The sequence below is a fragment of the Oncorhynchus mykiss genome, chromosome 7 (genome assembly GCF_013265735.2).
Source record: "Oncorhynchus mykiss isolate Arlee chromosome 7, USDA_OmykA_1.1, whole genome shotgun sequence".
Taxonomy (NCBI): domain Eukaryota; kingdom Metazoa; phylum Chordata; class Actinopteri; order Salmoniformes; family Salmonidae; genus Oncorhynchus; species Oncorhynchus mykiss.
The window spans coordinates 9942946-9955738 of NC_048571.1; the positions used below are offsets into that span (position 1 = coordinate 9942946).

The 12793-nt window shown below is 45.8% G+C and overlaps 1 protein-coding gene across 1 annotated transcript in view; it reads left to right on the top strand.

Annotated features, from left to right (window-relative positions):
- Positions 1 to 12793, top strand: part of LOC110497049 (protein unc-80 homolog) — a 100832-nt gene that overhangs the window by 63347 nt on the left and 24692 nt on the right. The window contains exons 47-57 of the mRNA XM_036982462.1: positions 17 to 155; positions 789 to 885; positions 1013 to 1183; positions 1354 to 1446; positions 1872 to 2111; positions 2460 to 2690; positions 6292 to 6415; positions 6556 to 6681; positions 6778 to 6901; positions 8428 to 8634; positions 11200 to 11384. Of these exons, the coding sequence (XP_036838357.1) occupies positions 17 to 155; positions 789 to 885; positions 1013 to 1183; positions 1354 to 1446; positions 1872 to 2111; positions 2460 to 2690; positions 6292 to 6415; positions 6556 to 6681; positions 6778 to 6901; positions 8428 to 8634; positions 11200 to 11384 (1737 nt within the window). The remainder of the gene's footprint in view (positions 1 to 16; positions 156 to 788; positions 886 to 1012; positions 1184 to 1353; positions 1447 to 1871; positions 2112 to 2459; positions 2691 to 6291; positions 6416 to 6555; positions 6682 to 6777; positions 6902 to 8427; positions 8635 to 11199; positions 11385 to 12793) is intronic.

Sequence of the window (12793 nt, forward strand, 5' to 3'; positions counted from 1 at the left end):
ACTGTCTCTCTCCCAGACGTGCACCAGTACAGGCCTGTCTAAGGGGGTGTCTGCTCAGTGCCTGTTTGACCTGCTGGTCTCTCTGGAGGGAGAGACACGTGATACCCTGGATGCCCTGGAGCTGGTCAAGGCTGAAAAACCCCTACGATCCCTGGGTAACACCACCACCTCAACCCCCCTGGGTCCCATCACTCAGGACTATTATATCATTAGAGGTTGTGTCTGACATGGCACCCTGTTCAATATCCTGTGTGCCATTTATCAGACGCTTCTATCCAAAACGACTTACGGTCATGCATACATTGTACGTACAGATGGTTCCAGGATTCGAACCCACCATCCATGCTCTCCCAACTGAGCTACAGAGGACCATTTTCCCTATACTGTTCTACCTTTGACTAGCCCACATCGTTTTGCTGGCGTGGATTCCCATTGTTTTAAGAGAGGAGTTGTTTTAATGACAGCGTGAGCTGATCAGGACTCTTACTAAGGCCTGGAGTTTCTCATTGTCAGGATTCTCCTAGTTAATAGACTCTTACTAAGGCCTGGAGTTTCTCATTGTCAGGATTCTCCTAGTTAATAGACTCTTACTAAGGCCTGGAGTTTCTCATTGTCAGGATTCTCCTAGTTAATAGACTCTTACTAAGGCCTGGAGTTTCTCATTGTCAGGATTCTCCTAGTTATATTAAACAATAGAACTTGACTGATAATGGTCATGTTCTTCCTATAGTATATTTTAAGTCCTGAAAGTGCTACAGCATGAATTCCAGTGGTTCCCTCTGTTTCAGACTTCTGCTATGGTAGTGAAGACCTGGCCTTCTCCATCAGTGAGTCCATCAAGCTGTGTGTGACGGTGGTGGCCTACGCCCCAGAGTCTTTCAGGAGGTGTGGTTTCACATCACTCACCGCCAAACCAGTATATCAACATTGTACAGTAGTCTTACTAAATGCTAACGCCCTCTCCTATCCGTGCGTGTTTATGTTTATGCGTTGCGTGTGTGCACGGTATCAGCCTACAGATGCTGATGGTGCTGGAGGCCCTGGTGCCATGTTTTCTCCAGAAACTGAAGAGCAACACCATGACCATGGAGTCAGCCTCGGCAGCGCGGGACGAGATCGCCGCCATCGCCGCCCTGGCCACCTCCCTGCAGGCCCTGCTCTACAGCTCAGAGACCCTCACACGGTCAGACACACACACACACACACACACATCCGTGCATCTGTTAATCAGATATGGCCCATCATGTCTTTCTTAACGTATGTTCCAAGCCCAAACTGAATGTGACATTTGTCCTTTTTCTCTGCTATCTTCCTCCCCTCCCTCCCATCCCCACCCCTCCTATCCCCTCTCAGGCCTATGACTGCCCCCCAGTTGAGTCGCTGTGATCAGGGACACAAAGGTGCAACGACTGCCAACCACGCCATGTCTGGAGGGCCCAACACCAGGTGTGGAGTAGCCTTTACACCTGCCGGATTGTGTCCAAAATGGCACCCGTAATGCACTACCTTTGGCCAGAGCCATAGGGCTGTAGTGCACTATATAGGGAAAAGGGTGTTCTTTTGGACTTCACGTTCATTTAAGTCTCTTAAAGAAACTGTCCACTTGGCTTTTATTAACATACTGTTTTGTTGCTTTTCCTAATTCTCTTCATAACTGTTAGACATAAATCTACTGTTTGTTGTCCCTGGATGCTGTTGCCGTAGTGATATCCTAAAGAAACCTATGTACAGGTCATCATCACAACAGAAGAAAATACCCCCAAAGACAATAGAAGATGTCCCATGTGTTTACACCACAGTTGGTACAGAGGATCATGTTTCATGGATGCTTGTTTGTGTCGTGTACTCGTGTTGCTTGGTGTCAATGTCAGTCGCCTTGTGTCCGGCATCAGGGACAACCTTCACCTGTTGGAGGAGGGCCAGGGGATGCCTCGCGAGGAGATGGACGAGCGGATCGCCCGTGAGGAGTTTCGCCGGCCCCGGGAGTCCCTCCTGAACATCTGCACTGAGTTCTACAAGCACTGCGGCCCGCGCCTCAAGATCCTGCAGAACGTGGCCGGGGAACCCCGTGTCACCGCCTTAGAGCTGCTGGACATCAAGTCCCACATGAGGTGAAGGGTTGGATTTAGTGCATAGTGTTTCAACCAGGTGGAAACTATCCTCATTCAATGCCCAATGTGCAGCACCCACCTGGGTGAAAGTGACCACGAATGAGACACACTTTAACCGGGTATGACATCACTATTCACTCAGCTATGGTATGGACGCATACAGGGATCTGATTTGCAGAAACGTTTAGAATTGTTCGTGTGCGATTTTGTGTGTGGATGAGTGCGATGTGTGTGTGTATGTAATTCCCTGACTGTGCATGCGGTTGTGCATGTCTATATGATTGCATGTGTGTTTTTGTGTCTGATCATTTTGTGTGTTTGTGTGTGTGGTTATGTGTTTTTCCCCAGATTGGCAGAGATCGCCCACTCCCTCCTCAAGCTGGCCCCCTACGACAGCCTGACCATGGAGAGCCGAGGCCTGCGGCGCTACGTCACTGGGATGCTGCCCATCACCGATTGGTCGTCCGAGGCTGTGCGGCCCGCCCTCATCCTCATCCTGAAGCGGCTTGACCGCATGTTCAACAAGATCCACAAGATGCCTACGCTCAGGTGCGCTCGCCCACAGGCTCTGTGCTCCAGGTCTGTTGCCGCGCTGCGCGCCCTTTAACCCTTGCTCCTTCACAACTGTACCGTACTGTGGTGTTACAGTGGAGTGAAGTACCGTACTGTGGTGTTACAGTGGAGTGAAGTACCGTACTGTGGTGTTACAGTGGAGTGAAGTACCGTACTGTGGCGTTACAATGGAGTGAAGTGCCATACTGTGGTGTTACAGTGGAGTGAAGTACCGTACTGTGGTGTTACAGTGGAGTGAAGTACCGTACTGTGTTGTTACAATGGAGTGAAGTGCCATACTGTGGTGTTACAGTGGAGTGAAGTACCGTACTGTGGTGTTACAGTGGAGTGAAGTACCGTACTATGGCGTTACAATGGAGTGACGTGCCATACTGTGGTGTTACAGTGGAGTGAAGTGCCGTACTGTGGCGTTACAGTGGAGTGAAGTGCCATACTGTGGTGTTACAATGAAGTGCCGTACTGTGGTGTTACAGTGAAGTACCATACCATACTGTGGTGTTACAATGAAGTGCCGTACTGTGGTGTTACAGTGAAGTGCCGTACTGTGGTGTTACAATGGAGTGAAGTGCCATACTGTGGTGTTACAGTGGAGTGAAGTGCCGTACTGTGGCGTTACAGTGGAGTGAAGTGCCATACTGTGGTGTTACAATGAAGTACCGTACTGTGGTGTTACAATGAAGTGAAGTGCCATACTGTGGTGTTACAGTGGAGTGAAGTACCGTACTGTGGTGTTACAGTGGAGTGAAGTGCCATACTGTGGTGTTACAGTGGAGTGAAGTGCCATACTGTGGTGTTACAATGAAGTACCATACCATACTGTGGTGTTACAGTGGAGTGAAGTGCCATACTGTGGTGTTACAATGAAGTACCGTACTGTGGTGTTACAATGAAGTGAAGTGCCATACTGTGGTGTTACAGTGGAGTGAAGTACCGTACTGTGGTGTTACAGTGGAGTGAAGTGCCATACTGTGGTGTTACAGTGGAGTGAAGTGCCATACTGTGGTGTTACAATGAAGTACCATACCATACTGTGGTGTTACAATGAAGTGCCGTACTGTGGTGTTACAATGGAGTGAAGTGCCATACTGTGGTGTTACAGTGGAGTGAAGTACCGTACTGTGGTGTTACAGTGGAGTGAAGTGCCATACTGTGGTGTTACAGTGGAGTGAAGTGCCGTACTGTGGCGTTACAGTGGAGTGAAGTGCCATACTGTGGTGTTACAATGAAGTACCATACCATACTGTGGTGTTACAATGGAGTGAAGTGCCGTACTGTGGCGTTACAGTGGAGTGAAGTGCCATACTGTGGTGTTACAATGAAGTACCGTACTGTGGTGTTACAATGAAGTACCATACCGTACTGTGGTGTTACAGTGGAGTGCCGTACTGTGGCGTTACAGTGGAGTGAAGTGCCATACTGTGGTGTTACAATGAAGTACCATACCATACTGTGGTGTTACAATGGAGTGAAGTGCCGTACTGTGGCGTTACAGTGGAGTGAAGTGCCATACTGTGGTGTTACAATGAAGTACTGTACTGTGGTGTTACAATGAAGTACCATACCGTACTGTGGTGTTACAGTGGAGTGCCGTACTGTGGCGTTACAGTGGAGTGCCGTACTGCGGTGTTACAGTGGAGTGCCGTACTGCGGTGTTACAGTGGAGTGCCGTACTGTGGCGTTACAGTGGAGTGCCGTACTGTGGTGTTACAGTGGAGTGCCGTACTGCGGTGTTACAGTGGAGTGCCGTACTGCGGTGTTACAGTGGAGTGAAGTATCGTACTGTGGTGTTACAGTGAAGTACCGTACTGCGGTGTTACAGTGGAGTGAAGTATCGTACTGTGGTGTTACAGTGAAGTACCGTACCATACTGTGGTGTTACAGTGGAGTGCCGTACTGCGGTGTTACAGTGAAGTGCCGTACTGTGGTGTTACAGTGGAGTGAAGTGCCGTACTGTGGTGTTACAGTGGAGTGCCGTACTGCGGTGTTACAGTGGAGTGCCGTACTGCGGTGTTACAGTGGAGTGCCGTACTGCGGTGTTACAGTGGAGTGCCGTACTGTGGCGTTACAGTGAAGTGCCGTACTGTGGTGTTACAGTGGAGTGCCGTACTGCGGTGTTACAGTGGAGTGCCGTACTGCGGTGTTACAGTGGAGTGCCGTACTGCGGTGTTACAGTGAAGTATTGTACTGGGGTGTTTGATTGTGTGTCCGCTGCTGACTGCTCACAGTGTGATTGTGTGTGTTGTAGTTTGTAAAGTCTCATGACTGCTGAGTTTGGCATGTCTGCTTATGTGTGTGTCTGTGAGCTCTGCAATGTCACCCGTCAATACGAGCTACTTTAGGCCCACATAGAGAGTCATCAGAACCTGGACCTGGTTATTGATAACTCTGCTGAGTAGTGATGGTCAATATGAGCTGCTTTAGGCCCACACAGAGAGTCATCAGAACCTGGACCTGGTTATTGATAACTCTGCTGAGTAGTGATGGTCAATATGAGCTGCTTTAGGCCCACACAGAGAATTATCAGAACCTGGACCTGGTTATTGATAACTCTGCTGAGTAGTGATGGTCAATATGAGCTGCTTTAGGCCCATAGAGAGTCATCAGAACCAGGACCTGGTTATTGATAACTCTGCTGAGTAGTGATGGTCAATATGAGCTGCTTTAGGCCCACACAGAGAGTCATCAGAACCAGGACCTGGTTATTGATAACTCTGCTGAGTAGTGATGGTCAATATGAGCTGCTTTAGGCCCACACAGAGAATCATCAGAACCTGGACCTGGTTATTGATAACTCTGCTGAGTAGTGATGGTCAATATGAGCTGCTTTAGCCCATAGAGAGTCATCAGAACCTGGACCTGGTTATTGATAACTCTGCTGAGTAGTGATGGTCAATATGAGCTGCTTTAGGCCCATAGAGAGTCATCAGAACCAGGACCTGGTTATTGATAACTCTGCTGAGTAGTGATGGTCAATATGAGCTGCTTTAGGCCCACACAGAGAGTCATCAGAACCAGGACCTGGTTATTGATAACTCTGCTGAGTAGTGATGGTCAATATGAGCTGCTTTAGGCCCATAGAGAGTCATCAGAACCAGGACCTGGTTATTGATAACTCTGCTGAGTAGTGATGGGATTATCTATTTAATAGCCTGTCCAAACGAAACGTTTTCAAAATGCTAAATTATAGTGTGATATTTTGTTAAGTGTGTTGGTGTTTGTAGTGGATGTGTGCATCAGTGGAGGCTGGTGTGAAGAGCTATAGGAGGATGGGCTCATTGTAATGGCTGGAACCGAATCAAAGATATGTAAACCAAATGTTTGACTCCGTTCTTCTATAGCTCCTCCCATCAGTCTCCTCTGCTGTGTATGTTGATGAGCGTGATTAGTTAATTAACGTGTGTATGTGTGTGTGTGCGAGCGAGTGAGCCTGTGTGTGCGTGTGTATTTATACTGATTGTGTGTGTGTGTGTGTGTGTGTGTGTGAGCGAGCCTGTCTGTGCGTGTGTGTGTGTTTATACTGATTGTTTGTGTGTGTGTGCGCAAGTGAGCCTGTGTGTGTGTGTGTGTGTGTGTTTATACTGATTGCGTGTGCGTGTGTGTCCTACAGGAGACAGGTGGAGTGGGAGGCGGCCAGTAGTCTGATTGAAGGTATCTGTCTGACTCTCCAGCGTCAGCCAATCATCTCCTTCCTCCCTCACCTCCGCTCCCTCATCAATGTCTGTGTCAACCTGGTGAGGAGTGCTCACACACACACACACACACACACCTCAAATACTCACTGTGCTGTGACCTAACTATGATGTTGCTTGTTTGTGTGTGTGTGTTTCTCTATATGTGTGTGTGTGCGTGCCCTTGTGTGTGTGTTTCTCAGGTGATGGGGGTAGTAGGCCCCTCCAGTGTGGCTGATGGGCTGCCCCTGCTCCACCTGAGCCCGTATCTGTCCCCCCCTCTACCCTTCAGCACAGCAGTGGTCCGCCTGGTGGCTCTGCAGATACAGGTGAGACTACCCAGCCCAAGAACTAACCTCTGTGTGTGTGTGTGTGTGTGTGTGTCATAATGAAACATTTATCTTGTTCTCTTCCCTGATTGACAGGCTTTGAAGGATGACTTCCCCCTGAGCCATGTGATCTCCCCCTTCACCAATCAGGAGAGGCGAGAGGGCATGCTGCTCAACCTGTTGATTCCATTCGTGCTGACAGTGGGTTCAGGGAGCAAAGGTCAGAGCCCAGGGTTAAGAGGTCTAATGCCACCAATCTGTGGGTGTATGTATGCATACGTGCATCTGAAATAATGGCTGTGTTTCAGGCAGACTTGAATGTCACCTTGCAGTCACCTGCTAGAACTCACAGCGCCTGGAAATGTATTAAAATATCAGCTACCTGCATCATACAGTGCCTTCAGAAAGTATTCAGACCCCTTGACTTTACAGCCTTATTCTACATTTTATTCAATTGTTTTTCCCCTCATCAATCTACACATAATACCCCATAATGACATAATACCCCATAATGACATAATACCCCATAATGACATAATACCCCATAATGACATAATACCCCATAATGACATAATACCCCATAATGACATAATACCCCATAATGACTAAATACCCCATAATGACATAATACCCCATAATGACATAATACCCCATAATGACATAATACCCCATAATGACATAATACCCCAAAATGAAATAATACCCCATAATGACATAATACCCCATAATGACATAATACCCCATAATGACATAATACCCCATAATGACATAATACCCCATAATGACATAACACCCCATAATGACATAATACCCCATAATGACATAATACCCCATAATGACATAATACCCCATAATGACATAATACCCCATAATGACATAATACCCCATAATGACATAATACCCCATAATGACATAATACCCCATAATGACATAATACCCCATAATGACATAATACCCATAATGACATACTACCCCATAATGACATAATACCCCATAATGACATAATACCCCATAATGACATAATACCCCATAATGACATAATACCCCATAATGACATAATACCCCATAATGACATAATACCCCATAATGACATAATACCCATAATGACATACTACCCCATAATGACATAATACCCCATAATGACATAATACCCCATAATGACATAATACCCCATAATGACATAATACCCCAAAATGACATAATACCCCATAAGGAAATAATACCCCAAAATGAAATAATACCCCATAATGACATAATACCCCAAAATGAAATAATACCCCATAATGACATAATACCCCATAATGACATAATACCCCAAAATGAAATAATACCCCATAATGACATAATACCCCATAATGACATAATACCCATAATGACATAATACCCCATAATGATATACTGCCCCATAATGACATAATACCCCATAATGACATAATACCCCAAAATGAAATAATACCCCATAATGACATACTACCCCATAATGACATAATACCCCATAATGACATAACACCCCATGTGTGTAGATTGCTGATTTTTTTCAATTGAATCCATTTTAGAATAAGGCTGTAACGTAACAAAATGTGGAATACTTTCTGAAGGCTCTGTATATAACAATCTGATGCTCGCCTGAGCCATCGATGACCTGGCACCTAACGATTAGTTGATATGTGTTGCACAACTGCAATGTAGTCAGCCTTGAACGCAACCTGTGTGTCTGTGTCTGTGTGTGTGTTCCACCCTATTCAGACTCCCCACACCTGGAGCAGCCTGAGGTCTCTCTGCTCCTGCAGACGGTCATCAACATCCTCCTCCCCCCGCGCATCATCAGCACGTCCCGGACCAAGAACTTCATGCTGGACACGTCCCCCGCCCACTGCTCCACCCCGGGGGACCAGGGCAAGGACCTGAGGAGAGAGGGCCTGGCCGAGTCCACCAGTCAGGCTGCATACCTGGGTAGGGTTATGCAGACTATTTAAATGTAGACTCACATGCTGACTAGACCGGGCGAGCGTGTGCTTCTGCCATCGTGCGCATGTGTTGATTTTGTCCAGCCACACCAGGCATGATCAGGACTCGCAGGTTGAAATATCAAAACAAACTTTGAACCAACTATATTAATTAGAGGACAGGTCGAAAAGCATTCAACATTCATGTCAATTTAGCTAGCTAGCTTGCTGTTGCTAGCTAATTTGTCCTGGGATATAAACATTGGGTTGTTAAAGGTTCTGTACTCCGACAATTAATCCACAGATAAAAGGGTCAACTGAGTTAGTTTCTAGTAATCTCTCCTCCTTCAGTCTTCTTCGTTGGACTTCATATGGTTGGCAACCAACTTTAAGGTGCATTACCACCACCAACAGGACTGGAATGTCGACCTCATCTTTCAATCACCCTCATGCGTACAGTGCCTTCGGAAATAATTCAGACCCCTTAAATGTTTCCACATTTTGTTACATTACAGCCTCATTCTAAAATGTATCAAATAGTTTTTTTCCTCATCAATCTACACACAATAACACATAATGACAAAAATAAGTTTAGACATTTTTGCAAATGTATTAAAAATAACAACGGAAATATCACATTTACATAAGTATTCAGACCCTTTACTCAGTACTTTGTTGAAGCACCTTTGGCAGTGATTACACCCTCAGGTCTTCTTGGGTATGACGCTACAAGCTTGGCACACCCACAGGGTACCACACAATTTGCCCAGTGTCGTCCGTGTTTGCCCGGGGTAGGCCGTCATTGTAAATAAGAATTTGTTCTTAACTGACTTGCCTAGTTAAATAAAGGTTCAATTAAAATATATATATATATGTCAATAACACCTGCATTTGGGGAGTTTCTCCCAGCCTTCTCTGCAGATCCTCTTAAGCTCTGTCAGGTTGGATGGGGAATGTTGCTGTACAGCTATTTTCAGGCCTCCAAAGATGTACGATCGGGTTCAAGTCCAGGCTCTGGCTGGGCCACTCAAGGAAATTCAGAGACTCCTGCGTTGTCTTCTCTGTGTGCTTAGGGCCGTTTTCATGTTGGAATTTGAACCTTCGCCACAGTCTGAAGTCCTGAGCTCTGGAGCAGGTTTTCATCAAGGATCTCTCTGTACTTTGCTCCATTCATCTTTGCCTCGATCCTGACTAGTCTCCCAATCCCTGCCACTGAAAAGCATCCCCACAGCATGATGCTGATACCACCAGGCATAACCATAGTGATGGTGCCAGGTTTTCTCCAGACGTGACCCTTGGCATTCAGGCCAAAGAGTTCACTCTTGGTTTCATCAGAACAGAGAATCGTGTTTCTCATAGTCTGAGAGTCTTTAGGTGCCTTTTGGAAAACTCCAAGCGGGCTGTCATGTTCCTTTTACTGAGGAGTGGCTTTCGTCTGGCCACTCTTCCTTAAAGGCCTGATTGGTGGAGTGCTGCAGAGATGGTTGTCCTTATGGAAGGCTCTCCCATCTCCACAGAGGAACTCTGGAGCTCTGTCAGAGTGATCATCAGGTTCTTGGTCACTTCCCTGACCAAGGCCCTTTTCTCCCAATTGCTCAGTTTGGCCGGAGCGGCCAGCACTAGGAAGAGTCTTGGTGGTTCCAAACTTCTTCCATTTAAGAATAATGGAGGACCCTGTGTTCTTGGGGACCTTCAATGCTGCATAAACTTTTTGGTACCCTTCCCCAGATCTGTGTCTCGACACAATCTTGTCTCGGAGCTCTACGGACAATTCCTTTGACCTCATGGCTTGGTTTTCGCTCTGACTTGCACTGTCAACTGTGGAACCTTAAATAGACAGGTATGTGCCTTTCCAAATCATGTCCAATCAATTGAATTTACCACAGAGGGACTCCAATCAAGTTGTAGAAACATCTCAAGGATGATCAATAGAAACAGGATGCACCTGAGTTCAATTTCGAGTCTCACAGCAAAGGGTCTGAATTCTTATGTAAATAAGGTATTTCAGTTTTTTCATTCACTTTGTTGTATTGTTTATAGATTGCTGGGAAAGTAATGATTTAATCCGTTTTAGAATATGGCTGTAACGTATCAAAATGTGGAAAACGTCAAGGTCTGAATACTGAATACCATCGCTTTCTGACTCCTCACTTTCTCTGTCTTTCTCTCTCTCCCCCTCCCCTCACTCCTCTCCTCTCCTCTCTATCTCCCCCTCCCCCATCTCTCTCACCACTCCCTCCCCCCTCCATCTCTCTCTACCCCCTCATCTCCCCTCCTCCCTCTCTCTACCCCCTCTCTCTATCTCCCTCCTCTCTCTCACCATTCTCGCTACACCCTCCCCTCCTCCCCATTCTCGCTACACCCTCCCCTCCTCCCCCTCTCTCCCCACTCTCTCTACCCCTCCCCCCTCTCTCACCATTCTCGCTACACCCTCCCCTCCTCCCCACTCTCTCTACACCCTCCCCTCCTCCCCCTATCCCCCCACTCTCTCTCCCCCTCCCCCATCTCTCTCCCCACTCTCTCTCACCCCTCCTCTCCCCTCTCTCCCCCCTCCTCCCACCTTCTCCCCCAGCTCTAAAGGTGGTGTTGGTTTGTTTTGAGCGGCAGCTGGGGAACCAGTGGTATCGCCTCAGCCTGCAGGCCAAGGAGATGTCTCTGAGGAAGGTGGGAGGCCTGGCCTTCTGGGACTTCATAGATTTCATAGTGCGTACTCGGATTCCCATCTTCGTCCTGCTGCGTCCCTTTATCCAGTGCAAGGTAGGAGCCCTGTGTAGTATTATACTGTACCCTCCATTCTACTACCCTGTATAGTATTATACTGTACCCTCCATTCTACTAAATTGTATAGTATTATACTGTACCCTCCATTCTGTATAGTATTATACTGTACCCTCCATTCTGTATAGTATTATACTGTACCCTCCATTCTGTATAGTATTATACTGTACCCTCCATTCTGTATAGTATTATACTGTACCCTCCATTCTGTATAGTATTATACTGTACCCTCCATTCTGTATAGTATAATACTGTACCCTCCATTCTACTACCCTGTATAGTATTATACTGTACCCTCCATTCTGTATAGTATTATACTGTACCCTCCATTCTACTACCCTGTATAGTATTATACTGTACCCTCCATTCGGTATAGTATTATACTGTACCCTCCATTCTGTATAGTATTATACTGTACCCTCCATTCTGTATAGTATTATACTGTACCCTCCATTCTGTATAGTATTATACTGTACCCTCCATTCTACTACCCTGTATAGTATTATACTGTACCCTCCATTCTGTATAGTATTATACTGTATCCTCCATTCTGTGTAGTATTATACTGTACCCTCCATTCTGTATAGTATTATACTGTATCCTCCATTCTGTATAGTATTATACTGTACCCTCCATTCTGTATAGTATTATACTGTATCCTCCATTCTGTATAGTATTATACTGTACCCTCCATTCTGTATAGTATTATACTGTATCCTCCATTCTGTATAGTATTATACTGTACCCTCCATTCTGTATAGTATTATACTGTATCCTCCATTCTGTATAGTATTATACTGTACCCTCCATTCTACTACCCTGTATAGTATTATACTGTACCCTCCATTCTGTATAGTATTATACTGTACCCTCCATTCTGTATAGTATTATACTGTACCCTCCATTCTACTACCCTGTGTAGTATTATACTGTACCCTCCATTCTGTATAGTATTATACTGTACCCTCCATTCTGTATAGTATTATACTGTACCCTCCATTCTACTACCCTGTATAGTATTATACTGTACCCTCCATTCTGTATAGTATTATACTGTATCCTCCATTCTGTGTAGTATTATACTGTACCCTCCATTCTGTATAGTATTATACTGTATCCTCCATTCTGTATAGTATTATACTGTACCCTCCATTCTGTATAGTATTATACTGTACCCTCCATTCTGTATAGTATTATACTGTACCCTCCATTCTACTACCCTGTATAGTATTATACTGTACCCTCCATTCTGTGTAGTATTATACTGTACCCTCCATTCTGTATAGTATTATACTGTACCCTCCATTCTGTATAGTATTATACTGTACCCTCCATTCTACTACCCTGTATAGTATTATACTGTACCCTCCATTCTGTATAGTATTATA